The 22,440-nt window shown below is 30.9% G+C and overlaps 1 protein-coding gene across 6 annotated transcripts in view; it reads right to left on the bottom strand.

Moving 5' to 3' along the window:
- Window positions 1-20,151, bottom strand: part of LOC105839818 (Y+L amino acid transporter 2) — a 64,320-nt gene extending 44,169 nt beyond the window's left edge. For 2 of the 6 annotated variants that reach the window (XM_036287781.1, XM_036287785.1), the window contains exons 1-4: window positions 19,913-20,149; window positions 17,360-17,708; window positions 16,976-17,198; window positions 16,784-16,899 (exon numbers count right to left, since the gene is read on the bottom strand). In XM_036287781.1, the coding sequence (XP_036143674.1) occupies window positions 16,784-16,899; window positions 16,976-17,198; window positions 17,360-17,540 (520 nt within the window). In that variant the 5' untranslated portion in view covers window positions 17,541-17,708; window positions 19,913-20,149. Of the gene's footprint in view, window positions 1-16,783; window positions 16,900-16,975; window positions 17,199-17,359; window positions 17,709-19,912 lie in introns of all 6 variants that reach the window. The other 4 variants (XM_036287784.1, XM_036287786.1, XM_036287783.1 and 1 more) reach the window with 4 other exon arrangements.
- Window positions 20,152-22,440: the final 2,289 nt, after the last annotated feature.

Raw genomic sequence — 22,440 nt, 5'->3', positions numbered from 1 at the left:
ATTTGTTAATGAATTTTTTTTTTTTTTAAGGAAGAAGCCCAATAAAATATTCAATACTATTTTTCTTTAAAAAAGGAAAAATTTATTCCTAATGTTTATAAGGGCAAAAAAAGAAATTTAACAAAAAATATTGTTTTATGTTTATTTTTGGCAAAAAAATTAAAAAAAAATCTTATTTAAAAAAACTTAAGTACAAAGTAATTCTTCGTTGAAAAAACGATTGGAAAAAATTAAAAGAACATTTGTAAATGTTTTTTTTTTTTTTTTTTTTTTTTTAGAAAAAAGCCCAATAAAATATTCAACACTATTTTCCACAAAAAATAAGAGAAATTTATTCCTTAAAAGTTTATTAAAGCAAAAAAGAATTTTAACAAATAATATTAATTTAAGTATATTTTTGAAAAAAAAGAGATTTAAAAAAAATATCTTTTTTGAAAAAATTAAAATTAAAAACTTAGGTTAATAATTTATTTATTAATTAAAAAAAATTTTTTTCATTAAAGAAAAGGAGTTACTTACGTTTGAGAAACCTTGAGAAAAGGTTCTTCATATTAAAATAAATAAAAAAAAAGAAAAAATGTAGGAAACTTACAGTTTAAAATCGATTTGAAAAAGATTTTAAAAAATGTGTTTGAGAAACGTCAAACTTTGATGGAATAAATGTTTTATAAAATGGAATTTTTCAATTAAATAAAAATTAATAAAAATAAATTTTTAAAAATATATATACTAATTATATTCATTTTTTATATAAATAAAATAAATATCTATATTTTATGATAGAGATCAAATTATAATATTAAATTTACAAAAAGAATTATTTTCAAGGATATTCTAAAAAAAAAAATAGTGTTCAATTTTTCGAAGGGTAATATGCAATTAATTTATTAAAATAGTGAAAAATGACCCAAATAATAAAAAGTAAATGTAAAAAGAATTATTGAATGTTCCTCAGGTTCATCGCTATAAAAAACGTTAAAAGACGTTCTACCTTCTGAAAAAAGGAGATTTTGTTTTTTTGAAAAAGGAGGGCATTTAGGTTTCCGAGAAAAAGATTGACACAGAATCATTTAATATATTTTTTTAATTAAAAAAAAATTTTAAGAATAAAAAAACAAATTGTTTAAAAAAACAAAATAAAGGTGTACCAAAGTAAATTAGAATTAAAACGCAGTCCTACGTATAGTAAATTCAGAAAGGTAAGGAAAATAGAGCTAACTTTGTTTTTTTTGTATAATTCAAAAAACTTAATAAAGTATAATAAGAGCGTTTTTAAATAAAGAACATTTACACAGGATAAATTAAAAAATGCTTTTTTTAAAAAAAGCCATATTATCTATTATAAAGGAATCCATCCCTGTTTTTAACAAAATAAAGAGGGACCTAAGGTATTTGGTATAGGTTAGCAAAGAAAATGGTATACTCTTAGTCTTAAAAAAAAAAGAATTAAAAACGCTTTTTGAAGAGAAAAGAAATGTTGGTCTTAAAAAAAATAAGTAAACTACATTTAGGAAAAATGCACTATATAGCGAAAAAAAATAGTATAAAATCAAAACAAAGGGTTCAACAAACCACCTTTAAAAAAAAGGATTAAAACGAACGTTGAAAAAAATAAAAACAGGACATTTTTAAAGAAATTTCAAAAAAAAGGTAGCTTAAATTTTAAAAAAGAGAAAATAAGGGAGAACTGTAATTTTTGATTACGCAAAGAATAAACAATGGAGATTTCAATTTGTATTAGTTTTTTACAAAAAGAAAAAATTAAAAAAACAAGAGTTTATGAGAAATTGTTAAGATAAAATTGCAAAAAAGGGCAAATGTTTAAAGTATATTTAAACAATGTTGATTTATAGGCGATGAAATATATTAAAAAAAAAAAGAAGTTAAAATACGTCATTTGAGATGGTTCATACGATGAAAAAGAATATAAAAAGGTAAAAAAAGGTAAACCTCAATAATGTAGAATTTATAGGCAACATTTGTTTACTTAAAACGAGAAAAAGAGAGTGAGGTTTTTTAGTTGATCTTAAAAAGAAGGAAGAAAAATTGGTTTTAAAATTTAAAAAAGTGCTTTAGAAGTAATTTAGTTATAAATAGTAATATATTAAGTAATTAAAGTTAAAAAGTTAATAATAGTTTTTTTTTAATAATTTAGATAAGAAATAAACTTAAATAGATAAATTTGGTTAAAAATATTAAGTTTATTTTTGATCAGGTTATTTAAAAAAATATATTAATAAGCAAAAAACATACATTGAAATAATTGGAAAAAAAAACAGATTACATTTTTACAAAAACTTAAAAGTGTGAAATAATTTTGGAAATGTTTAAAAAAAAATAAAGTACAAAATATTCCTAAAATATAAAAAAATATTTAAAAACATATATAGAAAAATATCAAAAGATAAATATTTCAAATATTTAAAAAAAAGGAATAAAGTAAAGTTAAAAAAAAGAAAAAAGAACATTAATGTTATATAAAAAATTTTTAATTAAAAAAAAAGAAACATATATAGATTAAATAGTTGTTTAATGTTTAGAAATGTAAATATTAAAGGCATATTTTGAAAAAAGTAAGTATTTGAAAGTAAAAGAAGTCAATTTAGAATTAAAATTATAAATTTCGTTTTTTGGAAAAATAAGATAGAATTTAAAAGATTTAAAATAAAAAAAAATGTTAAAAAAATAGTTTGAGAATTAGTTTTTAGAAAAAAATATATTTAAAAAAAACATATATATATATATATATAAAGAAAAGAAAAAAAAATATAGGACAGAAAATTAATATTATGCAATTATTGTTAAATCTTTTTTTAAAAAGGTTTAAATTAAAGAACTGTGGTAGAATAGATATATTTATAAAAAATTAAAATTTAAAAAAAAAAGTTTCAAAAGAAAAAAGTGCTTATAACTAAAATTTACAAAAAGTTCGCCAAAAAATTATGCCTAAAAAAAGGAAAGGGGGTAATTTGTATAAAGAGAATCAAGAATGTAAGCGATCACGTAAAAGACGAAAAAAAGAGAGTTTAAAGGAAAAGAAAAAACGAAAAATGGAAAATGTTTTAAGAAATTTTAAGAATAGAGAAAAAGAAAGAAATAATGTACAACAACAAGAATTTGGAGCCGTAGGTAATGCACAGCATAGACTTAAAAAATAACGTTGGAATGAATGATAGTTACGCGGAAAATGGAGAAGGAAATAATAAAAATGTTGCTGGGGAGAATGTGAAGCAAGGAATTATATGTAACATAGATGAAGCACAAAATAATGCACAATCTAGAATGTCTACCATGAGTAATAACAAAAAAAAAGAAATTAGAAAGGCACTATAATATGTGTAAACGGCAAGGTGTTACTTCGAGAGTTGGATGGAAAGGAAAAAATACCTGGAAACAAATATAATTAAAAATTTTAAATCAAAAACAAATGTAAATGACGACGATAAAAAAATACGTCAAAAAAGAGATGCATATAGAAAAGCTCAAGAAAAAAAAAAAATACGAGGCACGGTTAAAAAGACTTGAGGCAAATGTAATTAGAAATTTTTAAAAAAGAGCAACTAAAAATGAGGACGCAAGATACAAAAGATAACAGGAAGATGCTCAAAGAAGGACACAAAATAGAAACAAAAAAAAGAAATAAATTATCTTAAAGCATTGATTGCAAAGGATGATAAAATAAATGTGTCAGTATATACACTAAACCTAATAAATATAGAATGTCAATACTGTAAATCATTAAACTTTGTGTGAAGTGAAAAACCCAAAGATGGAAAATTTACATATTGTTACCAAAAGGGAAAGGTACAATTAAAGCCAATAAATTGTTCTGAATTTCTAAAACAATTATACATAGGAAATAATACAACATCTAAACATTTTAAAGAGAATATACGTTCATATAACAGTGCATTAGCTATGGCTTCAATGGGTGCACCAGGAAATAAAAATCCAATGGATGTAGTAAACCATGCTCCTTATTGTTTGAAGATACATGGGCAATATTATCATTTGCCAACAAAATCAATGCGACCAGAGGAAGGAAAATTACTGCGCTTTGCACAGCTATATTTTTTAGATGTAGAAGAAACAGTGAAACACAGAATAAATATAAAAACAAATAAAAGTTGTGATATAGAATTAATGAAGGAATTGTGGCGGCTACTACTGTTGTCGGTTAACAGCCGCACATATTCTGAATTTGACTTTGTCTGAATTTGACTTCAGACAAATTGAGTAATTTCTTTTTGCCGACAGACGTCGCATAATGAATTTATTCATAATCAAGATGATTCATTAACTGTATATAAGAAAGGACAATTCAACGTCTTTTCGCTCTCTGAGCAAATGTAGTACTGGTTTCTATTCAAGTGAAGTACATCCTGATGTCTGTACGGAATTCTTCCCTTGGAAGCTTATCCCGATTGACTTCCCTCAGCCAAAATATTTCGTCGATGTTTTCACTCAGACGACTCACCACGGGATATCTACGCAGACAGGACATCTAGAATCGTCAAAAGAAGAAGAGGAAAAGAAGAAGAAAAATATGGACCAATCCTGGTCACCCTTACCAAACCACACATCTCCTATAGGGAGAGAAAGATATAAGAAAAACTTTTTGATCGCGCTGAAAGGCGCACTTAATCAATTAAGAATAAATTGTAGAAAATAAAATATTTTTTAAAGACGAACTCTTCAATTACTAATTTTTGGCGAGGCGGCCCTCTTCAGTCCTGTCTAATGAAACAAAGTAATGATTTAGTTAGAACATTCAAGATGATGCAATAAGTAGAACAAGATCTAAATCCAAAAGGAAAAAAAACTGTAAATATAATGTTGTCTTTTCGAAAAAATCCAAAACAAGATCAAAGAAGATACAATGCGGCACAAGCCAATGAAATAGCAGTGGTCTTTAAAAATGTAAATGGAAGCCTCCATTTGAAAGAGATATTCGGATATATAATAAAAATTCAAATAAGGTACAACAATATCAATTTTGAACAAAAGATCCAATAAGTAATCCATTATTATATCCATATGGAAATGATGGATGGCATAGAGAACTGAAAACATGTAATCCTAAATATTCAAGTTATAAAATAAGTCAAATAGAATATCATGCACACCTGTTAGCTCCAAGGAAAGAATTTTGTCAATTTCAAAAGGCAGGAAAATTGAGATGTCAATTTATACTTGATGCTTATATGAAAACAGAAGGAAATAGACTAAATTATATTAAATCAACCAAAATTAAGAGCTGAAATTTATTCGAGATTAATGGATCACTTAGAAAATAAGGCACAAAATGAAGGAATTATGGTAGATATACCTGTAATTTTACCATCATCATTTATGGGCAATCCACGAAACATGCAAGACAGGTATCAAGATGCTATGTCTATAGTAAGAAAGTATGAAAAACCAGACATTTTTTTAACAATAACATGTAATCTACAAAGCCGAGATATTAAGAATAATCTTTATGAATGTTTAATAGAATTTAGACCAAATGTGGTAGCAAAAACATTTAATTTAGATATTAAAGAGATTATAAAGGAACTGACAAAAAAATTTATGGAAAAATAATAGCATATGCTGGTGTAATTGAGTTTCAAAAAAGAGAACTATCACATATGCATTTACTTGCAATATTGAGTGAAGAGGATAAACCGAGACAACGAGTAATTGATAAGATGGGCTGAAATACCCGACGAGGAAAGATATCCTGAAATAAATGCAAAAGTATTGAAACATATAACTCATGGTCCTTGTGGAGATTCAAACAAGAGATATCCATGCAGGAGACAATGAAAAATGTTCAAAAGGTTATCCAAAAAAATTTTGTGAAAAAACAAATGCGAATGTGAATGGATATCCAATGTATCAACGTAGGAATTTAAGGAAAAAATATATCGTAAGAGAGAAGGAAGTAGGTAATCGTTGGGTGGTGCCATATTCACCTTATTTAATTATGAAATATGATCGACATATTAATTTGGAAATATGTTCATCAATAAAAAATGTAAAATACTTATATAAATATATTCATAAGCGATTTGACTGTGCTGCAATAGAGGTGCAAAAAGGAGATGGAACAAAGTTAACTCTCTGCCTACATATAAGGTTACGATAACCCTAGTCGATTTTGAAATGCCCGCTACTTAAAAGTATTTAGCAAGGAGACGCTGGGACTGAAGGGCGGGGTTAAACTGTGCTCTACTTATTCCTCTTTGGGCGTTGTCAATGTTCTGAAAACAGAAGTAGGAGCATCAAAAGTGTGTGTTGGGGTTACAGTTACCCCGTGTGTAGAGAATGTAACAAAAAATGGAAAAGTTCCAAATTTAAAGGGAAAATAAAAATTATTTTATTGTTCATTATGTATCATTTACGCATACAGTACTTATATATATTACCAATGTCGCGATCACTTTGCAAAAATATGCTGCAATTGTACCATTACAAGTTAAAAATTTTTTCTATAACAAATAAAATCTTTTGTACTAAATATTTTTTGTATTAATAATTATGTTTTTGTGTATTAATAATTGTGTTTTTAAATAAACATTACTATTTCCTTTTACTATTGTGTTTAAACTGCATTCATTTTTTACTAAATTCACATTACGAAATAAATATATTTTTTGAACAGAATAAAAAAACTGACGATAGATTTTTAAAGTACAACTTTTCCCCTTTTCATTGATCACCATTTTAATTACTTTATCTATTTTTTTTCTAATAAATACGGGCGTTTGAAAAAAAGGCAAATTTTTACAAAAATTTTTTGTTTCTTTCTCATTCTTTTAAAAAAATCTCTTTTCTTTTAATATCTTCGACTTTTCAGCCAAGACCATCATAATTCTGAGATTTTTTCCTTTCGATTAAAAAAAAGAAGTTAAAATTGATTAAATACATTTGGAGATATAAGTCAACGAAATTTTGGGATTAGCGTAACCCCTGTGTGTAGGAATCGGGAGAAAAATAGGTGTGTAGGCAGAGGGTTAATTAGAATAGATAAAGTAAACTCATATCTGAATGCAAGATATATAAGTACGCCAGAAGCCATGTGGAGACTGAATAGATACGATCGGTTTATGAGGTTGCATACAGTAATAAGATTGGCAGTTCACTTACCAAATTGTCAAATGGTATATTTTCAAAAGGGAAATGAGGAACAAGCTGCTCAAAGAAAACTCAATCGAGATACGACGCTAACAGCATGGTTCAAACTGAATAAAGCAGATAAAAATGCATTGCAGTGGCACACAGAAATTCTATATCACTATGTCTATGATAAGAAAGAAACAAAGTGGAAACCACGCAAAAATAGTGGAGAGAAAATAATATCAAGATTATATACAGTAAGTAAAAAAGATATTAAAAAATTTTATCTACGTCTACTTCTACTGTATGTGACAGAAACAAAAAGTTATGAGAATATTAAAACTGTAAATGGAGTGTTATGAAACTTTTAAGAATGCAGCAATTGCAAAACAATTAATAGAAACAAATGATCTATGGGAAAAAACAATAGAGAAGGCGATAGAATAAAAAAGGCCAGTACAACTACGAAAATTATTTGCTTACATATGCATCTACGGAAACATAACAAATGTACCAATAATATGAAATAAATACAAAGAATACATGATTGAGGACTATGTAAAAAAAAATACTGTCAATCCTGAAAATATGGCTTTAAACCATATACAAGAATTTTGAAAAATAATGGAAATAGCTGTAAAGAAAATCAATTGCCAAATCCAACATCGGTAAATATTTATGAAACAGAATATAATGTGGAAGAGGAAAGAATACACAGAGATTATTTAATAACGACATTAAATGCAGAACAAAAGCACGTATATGATAAAATAATAGAAGCAATAAATAATGAAAATGAAACGGAAAGATTATTTTATATTAATGGTTTTGCAGGGAATGGAAAAACATACCTATTTAACACATTTATGAGTTACGACGAGAAAACTTTACCATGTGCATCTACAAGAATTACAGAAACACTACTAAAAGAAGGAAGAACATATTCCCTGTTTAAGCTAACAAGTCCCATTGATAAAGGAGCAAAATCAAACATTAGAGAAAACACAGAGGCAGCAAGAGAACTCATCTCTGCAAAACTAATAATATGGGATGAGATGAGTATGACAGTAGGAGCAATTGATACTATTAAGGGAATTGATGAAAAATGCAAAACCATTTGGAGGAAAAGTTATATTATCTGCAAATTTTAGACAAAATCTATCAGTTGTACCACATGCAAATAAAGCAACTATAATAGAATCAATTGTGAAATATAATCCACTATGGAAGAATGTGTAAGTAAAACTACAGCAAAATATGAGAACTGGAAAAGTAAAAAAATTTGCAGATTGATTGTTGGAACTTGGAGAGTAAATTATCAAATACGGAAGGACTAGATCATGATACAATTAAAATCCCTGAGAATTTTGTAATAAAGGAATCTTATAAATAAGATATTTAATAAAAAAATAACCATGGAATTGATAAGAAAAAAACAAACAACGATTTTGTGTCCAAAAAATGAGGAATCATTTAAAATTAATGATGACATTCTTGGAAAAATGGAAGGAGAAGAAAAGGAATATTTATCAATTGACACTATTATTAGTGATAATGCAGAGGAGCAAATAAATTATTTCGAGTAAATTTTTAAACTCATTGACACCTTCAGAAATGCCAGTACATTGACTAAAAATAAAAAACAATGCAACAATAATCTTAATAAGAAATTTAAATATAAAAAAAAATTATGCAATAGAACAAGATTAATAGTAACAAATTAAAAAAATAAAGTAATTTATGGAGAGATTCTAACAGGGCAGGCACGAGGACAGATTGTCATCATTCCAAGAATAGATTTAGTAAAAAGTAATTGGGAATTGCAATTTAGGGGAATTACAATTTAAATTTAAAAGAAGACAGTTTCCAATACGAGTATCATTTGCAATGACAATAAATAAGTCACTTTTTTCCTTTTTTTTCTTTTTTCTCCTTTTTTCTAAATAGTTTGATTTATAACACCTCTCTGTATATTACATTTTTTGTAAAATTTTTTTTACTTTTTTCACTGATTCCCTTTTTCCTCTGTCTTAATTTTTACGAGTATTGGAAACTGTCTTCTTTTAAATCTAAATTGTAATTCCCAGACTTTAGAAAAAGTCTGGATATATTTAACAAATCCAGTATTTGCACATGGACAACTTTATGTGGCATTTTCAAGAGCAACAAAAAGGGAAAATGTAAAAATTAAGATAGAGGAAAAAGGGAATCAGTGAAAAAAGTAAAAAAAATTTTACAAAAAATGTAATATACAGAGAGGTGTTATAAATCAAACTATTTAGAAAAAAGGAAAAAAAAGAAAAAAAAAGGGAAAAAAGAATATAAAAAAAGGAAAATTTAGAAAAAAGAAAATAATAAAAAAAGGAACATGTTCGGGATTCAGTATGTACTGAACTCGCGCCATCACGTCAGATGGCAGCAGCTATTGATAGGTGGCACTCACTTGGACACGGTGCAAATAGACACGGTGCATTTGGACACGGTGCATTTGGACACGGTACATTTGGACACAAAAGAAATTTTATTAAAAATGTACACCAGTTATATACACACGTAAAATTTGACCACCGGATATTTGCACACAAAAAAATAACCACCGTTCACTTGGACACGTAAAAGTTGCACACCATTCATTTGCACACCGCTTACTTGCACACCGTTCACTTGCCCACCACTCATTTGCACACCAAGAAATGCGCACCGATCATTTGCACACGGAAAGATGCGCACTAATCATTTGCACACAGAAAGATGCGCACTGATCATTTGCACACGGAAAGATGCACACCGTTCATTTGGACACGGTGCTTTTGGACACCGTTTATTTGCACATCGCTCAGTTGCACACCGTTCAATCGCACACCATTTAAGTCGCAAATCCATGCACCACATGGGTTTGCGACTTAAATGGTGTGAATGCTTCACACACACACACACACACACACGCACGCACGCACGCACGTACGCACACACACACGGCGGGGTGCAAGGGGGGCCTTCGGCCAAGTCGCTAACCCATGTACACATTGCAAACGCAGCCATAATGTATGAATATTTAATATGCGTTTGATTAAACGTTGTGCAATTGAACGATGTGCAACTGAGCGGTGTGCAAAAAAACGGTGTCCAAAAGCACCATGTCCAAATGAACGGTGTGCAAATGATCGGTGTGCATCTTTTGGTGTGCAAATGATCAGTGCGCATCTTTCCGTGTGCAAATGATTAGTGTGCATCTTTTCGTGTGCAAATGATCAGTGCGCATCTTTTCGTGTGCAAATGATTGGTGCGCATTTCTTGGTGTGCAAATGAGTAGTGGGCAAGTGAACGGTGTGCAAGTAAATGGTGTGCAAGTGAGCGGTGTGCAAATGAATGATGTGCAACTTTTACGTGTCCAAGTAAACGGTGGGCATTTTTTCGTGTGCAAATATCCGGTGGTCAAATTTTACGTGTGCATATAACTGGTGTACATTTTTAATAAAATTTCTTTTGTGTCCAAATGCACCGTGTGCAAATGCACCGTGGCTATTTGAACCGTGCGCAAGATATCGTGTCCAAAAGCACCGTGTCCAAATGTACCGTGTGCAAGAGCACCGCTCCCGCTATTGATCACCGTTCGCGTAGATCGTGGTTCGTCAGCATGAGCGCCAGCGTGCGCATATCACCAGAATTAACTTACTTCGGTACTTGTGCTCTATGGCGGCGGTTCACGTTGTATCTTGTGCTAGCGTTTTCAACGTAATTTTGTGCTTAAGTCTATTCGTGGGATCTTCAAATACCTGCTCAGAGAGTGCTCAACGGAAGGACTCATACAGTAATTAAGAAAGACTCATAATTATCGCTCAGGTACATCACATTGGGAGACTCATGTTCACCACGCTATGCGCACGCCGGCGCCGCGTGATACCGGCTCACGGGCATCATCATCACGACTGGTAACAGATTAATATAATCTCTTCCGTGATCAAGACATTATTCTCACCCAGACATTTATTCTTGTGCTCATTGAACAGTAAACGCGTGTAATGTGTATCAATTAAGATCTGTGATAAATATACGATACGACTCGGACATCACGATGAGTTCACGTGACACGTAATCGCAGTGAATTTTATTTAACACCTGTTCCACAAATGTCCTCTCACTCTGCTTAACATCCTCAGGGGTTAACCAACGAACTCTTCGCCGAGTCGCGAACAGAACAAATGATTTAAAAAAAAAAAAAAATTAATGAGTAATTAAGAAAAAGCAAAAGAAGGAAGGGGTGAAGTATATCATAGAGATTATTATAAAAAACATGGAGACTGAAAAGAAGATGAGAAACAAGGAAGGGGTTTTAGTGGGTAGCCCAAGACAAAAGGTCGTAGCTGAGTCCTAAAAAACAAAAAAAAGAAAAACCGGGAGCTTTGTAGCTCTTACTCGCTTAAACTGTTCTTGCATCACTGGGTTACGCTGTGTGCCTAGCCATGCTCTCCGCACCATCAAATTGTGTGCGTTATGAACATTAGCTAAAGTATATTCTGCTGTACTACTCTACTTTTATCTTTATTCTTATTAGTCTAGTAAAAACCATAGAAACTGCATTGACAAATTATACTCCTGCATTCAGTAAATTTGAAAAGATGCTAGCTTATATAATATTATTACTGCATTAGTTATATAGAGTATGATGGTATGGGAATGCAGACTATAAAAAAAAATTACAAATGTAGATATCGCTATGCTATTGGATTATATTTCTGGCTTTAGTATTTAAGATTATATTTTTAGCTTAGAGTGATAGTTATATTGTAAGACAATATTTCTTGGCACAACCATACTGCATGTAGTATTGAGAGCACAGTTCTACCTTTTCTGCTATACTAGCATAATCAACTTTATAAATCGAGTAGCAAATTAAAGCTAGGTAATCATTGTAGAGCCATATTTTACTTAAACTATATAGTGGTTCAGTAAATGTAACAGCAATTTGAGCTTTTAGATCATTACAGAACTATATACGTTTATTGTGCATACTGTCTAGTCTCTATTCATGAATCAAGTACAGATTCTCATTTTTCATACTTTTATTTTGTCTACCAAACTTCTCTGTAAAATTCTGTCTACATTTCAGTTTGTAAATTTATGCTTATTTTTGTCGACTATATTAACCCTTTGCGGCACACATTTTTTTATTAATCGGATTTTTATGAAAATTGGTATAGAAAAGTTTTTAGAGTCGCTGATTACGAATCTGCCATCAGATTTCAATGATTCTTTTTCAAGATGGCGGATCCAATACGGCAAGTTACAATTTTGAGTATTTTTTATCGGTTTTTTATGGAAATTGGTATACAGTTTATGTTTTATGTACCATTGTCGAAAAAAATGAAAAAATATAAAATCTGAAAAAAAATTTTTTATCACCCATTATTTAAAATTTTCCATTTTTCAAAAATCTGACCTACACATAATCAACCTAGAAAAGCTAGTTCTGTACATCTGTTCTTGTAAAAAAAAAGTAAGAAACTTCGAAATTTTTTTCAACATTCCGACCCGAGAAAATTCAATATATCAATTTCCATAAAAAACCTATAAAAATACTCAAAATCGTGAATCACCATATTGAATCCGCCATTTTGAAAAAAATCATCGAACTCTAATAGCGGATTTGTAATCAGCGACCCCAAACACTCCTGTATACTGATTTTCATGATTCTTCCTTCTTTCTGACATACATTTATTGTAAAAAACACACACTTTTTTTCACTTTATTTATTAATTAACTAATAATAAAGGAAAATTACACCTTACCAAATACTACTAAGACTCTTACTAAAGTAAAATTACAAGAAAAAATAATAAAATGCAGTATTTGATGTCCGAAAAATTAAAAAAATGACTTCAAGATAGGTGGTCGATATATCGACCACCATGCCGCAAGAGGTTAAGCTAAGTATAGCATGTATCTTTGCCCGAAAGCTAAGCTAGGACTTAATAAACGCATCAACATCTCTCTCTCTCTCTCTCTCTCTCTCTCTCTCTCTCTCTCTCTCCCTCTCTCCCCCCTCTCTCTCCCTCCCTTTCTCTCTCTCTATATTACCAATATATGAAAAAGTACTAGAGATAATAGTTAAAAAGCAAATTGAGGTCTACCTAGAAAGTAATAATATCATAACGGAACATCAGTCGGGCTTCAGAAAAAATTAATCGTGTGAAACAGCAATTCAAACAGTTATAGATGAATGGAAATTGATTATTAGTGAGAGACAAATAGTAGGAGTTATTTTTGTAGATCTTAAACGAGCTTTCGAGACAATTGATAGAGAAAGATTATTAGAGAAATTATACCAGTATGGTATTACAGGAACAGTTCTAGAATGGTTTAGGTCGTACTTAAAAGATAGAATGCAACAAGTTCAATTTACTGATAGATGGTCTAAAATAATGACTACGGAATACGGAGTGACACAGGATTCGGTATTGGGCCCATTGTTGTTTATAATATATATGAATGATATTGTTAACGTTTGCTCGGATGTGTGTAATATAAAAATGTTTGCGGACGATACCTTAATATATGTAACAGGTAAGAGTAGTGCGGAAGTAGAGAGGAAATTGAATATTGCATTTAACGTAGTGGAGGAATGGATGAATATTAATAAACTGAAGATGAATTCGGGGAAAACAAAATATATGTTAGTTAGAGGGATAAGAAAAGAATTGAGAGGCAATACTACTGTGAGATGTTTGGATGGAAATGAGATTGAGCGTGTAGAAGTAATAAAGTACTTGGGTATAATTACACAGGCACACACAAAAAAAAAGTGGTTGGTCCGGCGGACTAGACTAGTCAATCCTTATGTATTTCGACCCGCTGAATCCGAATCCAAGGTCAGAATTGCAATGTTAGCTCGCATTTTCTAACCTCAAAAAAAAATTTTTTTTTAATGTTGATCCGGCGAACCAGACTAGTCAATTCTTATGTATTTTGACTCGTTAAATCCGAATCTAATCAGAATCAGAATTTCCGAATTGACTCATTTTTTCCTAATCTCAAAAAAAAATTTTTTTTTTTTAATGTTGGTTTGGCGGACCAGAATAGTCTATCTATCTTTATGTATTTTAACCCGCTGAATCCAAATTCAATGTCAGAATTGCTGTATTGGCTCATTTCTTCCTAATAAAAAAAAAAATGTTTTTTTTTAAATCTTGGTCCGGCCAATTGAGCAATTCTGACCTTAAATTTGGATTCAGCGGGTCAAAATACATAAAAATAGACTATTCTGGTCCGCCAAACCAACATAAAAAAAAATTTTTTTTTGAGGTTAGAAAAAAATAAGCCAATTCGGAAATTCTGATCTTGGATTCGGATTCAGCGGGTCAAAATACATAAGGATTGACTAGTCTGGTTTGCCGGACCAACATTAAAAAAAAAAATTTTTTTGAGGTTAAAAAATGCGAGCTAACTTTGCAATTCTGACCTTGGATTCGGATTCAGCGGGTCGAAATACATAAGGATTGACTAGTCTAGTCCGCCGGACCAACCACTTTTTTTTGTGTGCCTGTGTTATCGATGATAGACTTAGATTCAGCGGTCACTGTGATTACATGCTACAGAAAATAGGGGAGAAAATAAGTTTTTTAAATAGAATAGGGAACTTTATCTCGGCTTACACTAGATGTACAATATATAAGACAATTATAGCACCTCACTTTGAGTATTGTGCGACGCTACTAATAGATATGGGAGATACACAGTTAAGTAGGCTCCAAAAAGCGCAAAATAGAGCTATGAGAGTCATATTGCAATGTGACAGACGTACCAAAGTTAAATGTATGCACCAAGCGTTGCAATTTATGACCATAAGACAAAGGCTGTACTACAATATGTGCATATTTATTTTTAAGATCTTAAATAATATGATGCCGGAGCAATTTAGTAATAGACTTAGAATAGTAGAGGAAGAACGCAAAACTAGTCAGATAAGGGATATTAAAGATTAAACAAATGTATCAAAATGTTGAATTGCAATTATTACAAGACATTCAATAAACATTAATAATTTAAACATTAGATGTTTTAACAATGACTTTTCAATGTTGAATCTATGCTTTTGAAACATGGATTCAACATTGGCAATGTTGTAACTCAACGTTCCTGAAATGTCGATGTTTTTATGGTATACCGGGTATGTAAATATAAAACTGGAATTTTTGTATAGAAAATATACGTTTATTGTATGAAAATGATAAAAAATATTTTATTCGAAGTATTGCCCATTGCTAGCTATACATTTTTCCCATCTCTCTAATAATTTGTGGATGCCATGTCAAAAAAACTGTTCCTCTTTTGAGGCAAACCAGTCATCGTGCCATTTTTGTACATTTTCGTAAGATGTGAAGCACTGCTCAGCAAGTGCGTGTTCCATCGATACAAATAAGTAATAATCGGATGGAGCAAAGTCTGGTGAGTAAGCCGCATGCAAAAGTATTACCTAATTAAACGCCTCAAGCGTTTCCTTGACCGGTTTTGCTGTGTGATGGTGCATTATCATGAAGTAAAATCACTTTGTTGTCTTTTTTGATATTCTAGTCGTTTTTCACGCAAAGCTTGATTCAAATCAATCATTTGTTGTCGGTAGCGTTCAGTATTAACGGTTTCGCCAGGTTTTAGCAGCTCATAATAGATCACACCCTTCTGATCTCACCAAACACAGAGCATTGTCTTCCGTCCATAGCGATTTGGCCTTGCAGTCGATGTTAATGGTCTGCCTGGAGTTACCCATGATCTTTTACGTTTAGGATTCTCAAAATATATTCTTTTCATCGCCAGTCAATTTGATAAAGAAATGACTCTTTTTTATAGTTGGCGAGTAGCATTTCGCAAGTGGTGTTTCGGTTTTCCTGCTGTCTTTCATTCAGTTGATGTGGAACCCATTTTCCCATCTTCTGGATCTTTCCCATGGCTTTCAAACGTATGGAGACGGCTTCTCGTGTCACATTTAATTGATCCGCGAGTTGTTGCGTTTGAGCGTCATCCTCATCCAACAATGCTTGTAATTCGCTGTCTTCAAACCTTTTCAATGGTATTCCACGTTCTTCGTTTCTCACGTCAAAATCGCTACTTTTGAATTTTTTAAACCACTCAAAGCACTGTGATTTACCAAGAGCATGCTCACCGTAAGCTTCGACAAACATTCGATGCGATTCTGCAGTTTTCTTCAAATGGTAACAGAAAATCAATGCTGTCCGCAAATCGTAGTTTCCAGGCACAAAATTCGACATATTCAACGCTATTAAAAACTATGCTGTTGTATGAAACTTGTATTGTTGTGAGTTGAAAATCTTTATCAGATGTCAAAACAAGAAAATGGCGCCAATGACACGGTTTGACGGTAACTACATTGACAGCTAGCGCCATCTATGGGCAAATTCCGGTTTCATATTTACAGACCTGGTATGGATGTAGATTTGTTTTTATTTTCAAAAGCTAATTTGTTTGTACTACACACGCGCGCGCACATGCACTTATTACAATTGCAGTAATAGTAATAATTGATAAATAAAAATATAGATTCGATTAAAACATTAAAAAACATTAACACTTTAACATTTTTTAATTACATCTCAGCAACGTTCTTTCAATATTCTATGTACTCCATAGAAGCATTATATCTTTGATAAAACATTAAAATCTCACATATGCTTAGCGCAGCAATCAGTCGCACACCGTCATTCGGAGTGACACAATTAGGAAAAAATGGTTGTACAACGTATTGAGCAAACGTCAATCCCATGATAGCGTTTGTCGTAGGGCTATAAACAATAAAAATTTTTTTCTCAGTATTAATAAAATCTCTATTGATAAAATGTAAATTGAAACTTTACTCACACAAAAATTAAGTTAGCAGCCCATAAGTATAAAAATGAAGGCAATGCACCAAAGGCTTCGTGAATATAAGCATAATCTCCTCCACTACGAGGTATGCTAGTACCCAATTCTGCATAACACAAGGCACCTATCATGGAGAGTAGACCACATAGCACCCATATGATCAGAGATAATCCTACATTACCTACTTCCTGTATTACTCCTTTTGGTGAGATAAAAATGCCTACAAACACACACACACACACATATATATATATATATATATATTTATCTATACAAATCAGTAAACATTTAATACAAAGGTATAAAGACATAAAATATGTAAAAGTATACATATATAGTATAGTTTAACATTTTTATTAAAAATTTATAAATTGAGTATACCTGAACCAAATATAATTCCCAATATAATAGCTACTCCTTCCAGAAGACCTAATTGCTTTTTCATTTGCATCTTGCCAATTGATTTTTGCAGATTATCAAACGGCGAACGAATGAATTCTTGATCATCTGAATTTATAAGCTGTATCTCTTTTGTAGATTCATCTGCTATTTCTTTAACCATTTTTTAATGCAGTATTTTTAAAAATACTGAATCCTTCTTAAGATAATTTAATAATTTTCTATTTCTAATTTTTACTTTTACTATACATAAATCAATAGATAAAAATGATCATGTTTTACAAAAGTTTGATAGGCAAAATTTCTTGTTCAGATACATTAATTACATTATCTGAAAGTAAATAATAAATAATTTTATAGTTTTTTTTAAATAATCTAGAATTTGTGAAAAAATTTTATTTATAATTTTGTTTTCTAAATAAATTTTTCATAGAAATTATATTTAATTATATAAAAATTTTATAAAAATATGCTAATATGTTATATATATGTAGATATAATTATCCGTATATAATCCATTATATACAATAGACGTAATTTATATAATACTGCTTAATATTTATACATAAACTCCTTATTATATAAACATGACATTTAGCATTTCCAAAAAGATCAAAGGTATTTAAGATGGCAGTGTTTAAAAATGCATAATTTTCAGGGAAAATTAACGTTTAAATGTCTGTAATTATTTTTCCCTTTATTTGGCATAATTTCAAGGTCAATATTTAAATTCTACAGGGAAAAAACAAAAAAAAACATACAAAATTTGCATTTACTTTACAATCCCCAAGTTGCCTAAAATTTATACCCCCCTTTATATGTAAATACTTTTTGTACTTACACGTATTATATATAATATGTGTGTGTATGTGTGTATGTGTGTGTATTTATATACAATTATAAAACTTCTTATTGTTCATGTAAAAATTAATATATATATTAATTATACATGTAACATATATTATTCTACATATGTAAAACTCAGTAAGAACCGTAATTTTATATTTATTTAAAAAGAAATTTTTATTTATACATGTTTCATCTTTTTAACATTTTTAACATCTATTGAACTGAACTATCATAAATATCCATAAATATCATGTATTAATAGATTATCACAAAATATTAGTTCTTATATAATTCTTATTAATATATAAATCTTTTGAAATCAATATTAACTACCAATAATGAACGATTTTGCAATCACAAAAGTGAAACTATATTAAATATGAGTGGTGGCTTAAGTAACTACACTTACAGAGAGTAAATGCAGAAATTAAGTAATAAATTATAAGTATAGCTACTAACTAAGGGAATAGTAAATTTTTCTTACCAGTATATATAATTGTATATTATGTACATGTAATATATTTCAACATATTTGATGTATAATTTAATATAATTTTATATAATTAAGCTTTGATATTTCTCATGTCTAATAACTAAATATTAATTAAATTAATACTACAAATTTATTTTAAATTGAATTAAACTATTGTTGCACAAAAAATTTTTGAATCATTAAACCATTTAACTATTTATATATAAAAAATTTTTTATCAAGTACATGGAAACATAAAAATCACTTGAAAATATATCTACATATATGAAATATCAAAATACATGAATAATATATATAAAAGTAATTCTATATTTAATTTTAAATTTGAGCAAATTATATAAAAATCGTAAGTTTTAGATATATTTAAAGTTTAAAGTTTTGAATTTAAAATATCTTATATAATCACAACATAAAATAAAATAACATTAAATTATTAAAAAATAACATAAGTTTTTAAAACATGTGATTTTTCTTACAAAAAGTACATATGTTGGTAATAGTAAATAAAATTATTCTACTGTATTTGCTAATTTTTCCATTATTTCATATTTGCTTTTTGAAATATATTCTTTTAAACTAATATTTTTGTTAATTAGCCAAAATTATTTACTTATGATCTGTTAAATTTTGATTCTAGAATATGGATCCTATAAATTTGGGCAATAATTTAGCATCATCAACAACATATTGAATAAGAACTCAAAAATTGTTATTAAGTTGCTTGACTAAATAACTCATTTTAATTTATAAATTGCAATATTAAACAGTATGACAACATTAAAAATATATGCAATATTCTCACAGTCATTACATAAATTTATAAGTTCTACTTACCACACACCCATCAAAAAACTTTAAAATTAAATTTAAAAAGGGGATTTGAGCAATGATTTTACTTCTCAAAAAAGATTCTAGGTGTGAAAATACAAAAATTTACAAAGTTAGAGAAAAATTGGAAGGGGAGAACGTTACACTGCATATTTAGCAAAATAATTATTCTAATAATGGTTATTGCTATTGTATTTTTTACAATAGTAATAACCATTATTAGAAAAGTCAGTAAAAAAACAGTATTTATATATAAATTTGTATACGTAACAGACATTAATTTAAAAAAGAATACATTCCAAAAAGCGAATACGAAATAATGGAAAAATGAAGCAAATACAATAATAGAACAGTATTTCTGTAACCTGTAAATATAATGCTGCATAATTCAATATCTATATGTTTTTATTACTTCTCTTGCTATTTACAAAGTTAAAAATTAAATTACTATTTACGTTTCCCACTGTTTATATTTTTCGATTACATTTGTTCAAATTTACTTTTATAAGTCGTTCGTGATCCAATTAAAATCTTTCTCGAACCACATGAATTGCTTACTCCGATTGTGCTTATGAAATGCTAAGCACATGAACATGTATCATGTTCCCGTAGCCTCGTCTACAGAAGTCGCAAACAGCCAGTTGCGACTTGCGACAACCAATGAGCGCCTAGTTTCTAGTTAAAGCTCGATAGTCATTGGCTGTCGCAAGTCGCTACTGGCTGTTTGCGACGCGATTAATGTAGAACAAACTTAAGGGCCATTCTACAGCCCGTCTACAATAGACGCAAGGATTGTGTCGCATGTCGTATGAGAATGTCGCAGATGTATATTTCCAGTCATAAGGCTGTCGCAGTCGCAAGAGCCTTTGGTTTAGTTTACATCGTGCATTTGATACGCGTATCAGGTACCATATTCGTATCAAATTCGTACTAAATATTTAGTACGCACGATGTAAACGCTGCCGGATCAATTTGGTACGAGCGTATCAAGTAGGAGTATCGTACTAAACTGATACGCGTACCAAGTGATACAAATGTCGATGTAAACGCATAAAACGCATTTTAGAGAGAATTTAGCAATTGAGCATAACCTCAGTGCTAAAATTTAAAAACCGGTGTGAAAATGTCTTAGTAGGAGACATCAACATGAATTAAATTTGTATTATATTTTTTACAGTACATGCTTAGTACATTCGATGTAAACGCGCCCGTACTAAGGCTTTGGTGCGCACCAAACTTAATACGCGTAAAGGTTTTGACGATGTAAACTAAGCCAATGGCCAAAGCCTTAGTACGGGCGCGTTTACATCGAATGTACTAAGCATGTACTGTAAAAAATATAATACAAATTTAATTCATGTTGATGTCTCCTACTAAGACATTTTCACACCGGTTTTTAAATTTTAGCACTGAGGTTATGCTCAATTGCTAAATTCTCTCTAAAATGCGTTTTATGCGTTTACATCGACATTTGTATCACTTGGTACGCGTATCAGTTTAGTACGATACTCCTACTTGATACGCTCGTACCAAATTGATCCGGCAGCGTTTACATCGTGCGTACTAAATATTTAGTACGAATTTGATACGAATATGGTACCTGATACGCGTATCAAATGCACGATGTAAACTAAGCCAATGATACCCGAGAGCACTTGGGTGACGTTTCCGAACGCAACCCATGTATATATACTCAAAGGAGATGGCACGACTCTCTGTATAGGGACTCTAGCCCAGACGTCCCGGGGTGCGTTCCGTTTCACGCATGAAGCGCATGGAAAACTTGAAGATCGTTCCGTTTCACTCCATGCGCAATTCATGCCCGCATGGGAATGGTCCATCGACATATAGAATGGACTGAGCATTGCGATGGGCAAGCGCGCGCCTGCTTTAGAGTGAGAGGTACTACACCTGAGGCCTATGTTTGTCTCTCTTGCAAGCTTCTGATTTGTTATTTCGTCCTCCTCCGTGAATGGAGAGAGACGAAATAACAAATCAGAAGCTTGCAAAAGAGACAAACATAGGCCTCAGGTGTAGTACCTCTCACTCTAAAGCAGGCGCGCGCTAACCTATCGCAATGCTCAGTCCATTCTATATGTCGATGGAATGGTCTCCCGCGCCCCACCACACAGCGCATGAGAACGCATGAACTGCCTCAGCTCTCGAGGGCTGCGTTCCGTTTCAATGCATGATGCGCATAATGCATTGTTCATCCTTGTTTAACGTTTGACAAACAACAAAGATGAACGATGCATCATGCGTATCATGCGTGAAACGGAACGCACCTGAGGTGAGGCAGCTCATGCGATGTCTATTGGTTTGTTTGCGTCGCCATACTCCGACATGCTCCTACTCACTCCAACGCATTCTAATAGGTTGGCGTCATCGGAATCAACGTATTGGAGTGCGTTGGGGTGAATAGGAGCATGTTGGGGCATGTGACGCGAACAGACCTTATGCGTGACAGCCATTTTGGTTTTGCGCATAGAGAAACGGAACGGACTCATGCGCTCATGCGATGCATTGGGTGCGTTCGGGGAGCTCACTATTAGCGCTACGCAGCACTACCGCTGTTCGCGGAGACGCTGGATAGCGCTATCAAAATTATGATGACGTCACTGTCTGTAGCGTTTGACGTCATAAACGCGCGCTATCCATGCTACTGCTTCAGAGGTAGTGCATGGATAGCGTTTGGCTCAATCCCCACCATTGTCTGTTTAAACATCACGTGCTATCTCTCTTTTAAGGTTAGAGAAAATTTATGCGTGATCTTGAAAGAAGAAAATAAAAAATTGTTTATATGTCCTAATAAAAATATTTAATTAAAAATCTCTCTTCATTGAGAGAGAGAGAGAGAGAGAGAGAGAGAGAGAGAGAGAGAGGAGATCTGTTT

Source organism: Monomorium pharaonis, chromosome 5, assembly GCF_013373865.1.
Source record: "Monomorium pharaonis isolate MP-MQ-018 chromosome 5, ASM1337386v2, whole genome shotgun sequence".
NCBI lineage: Eukaryota > Metazoa > Arthropoda > Insecta > Hymenoptera > Formicidae > Monomorium > Monomorium pharaonis.
Note: the sequence above shows the minus strand (reverse complement) of the source record. Positions and strands in the feature narration are given on the sequence as shown.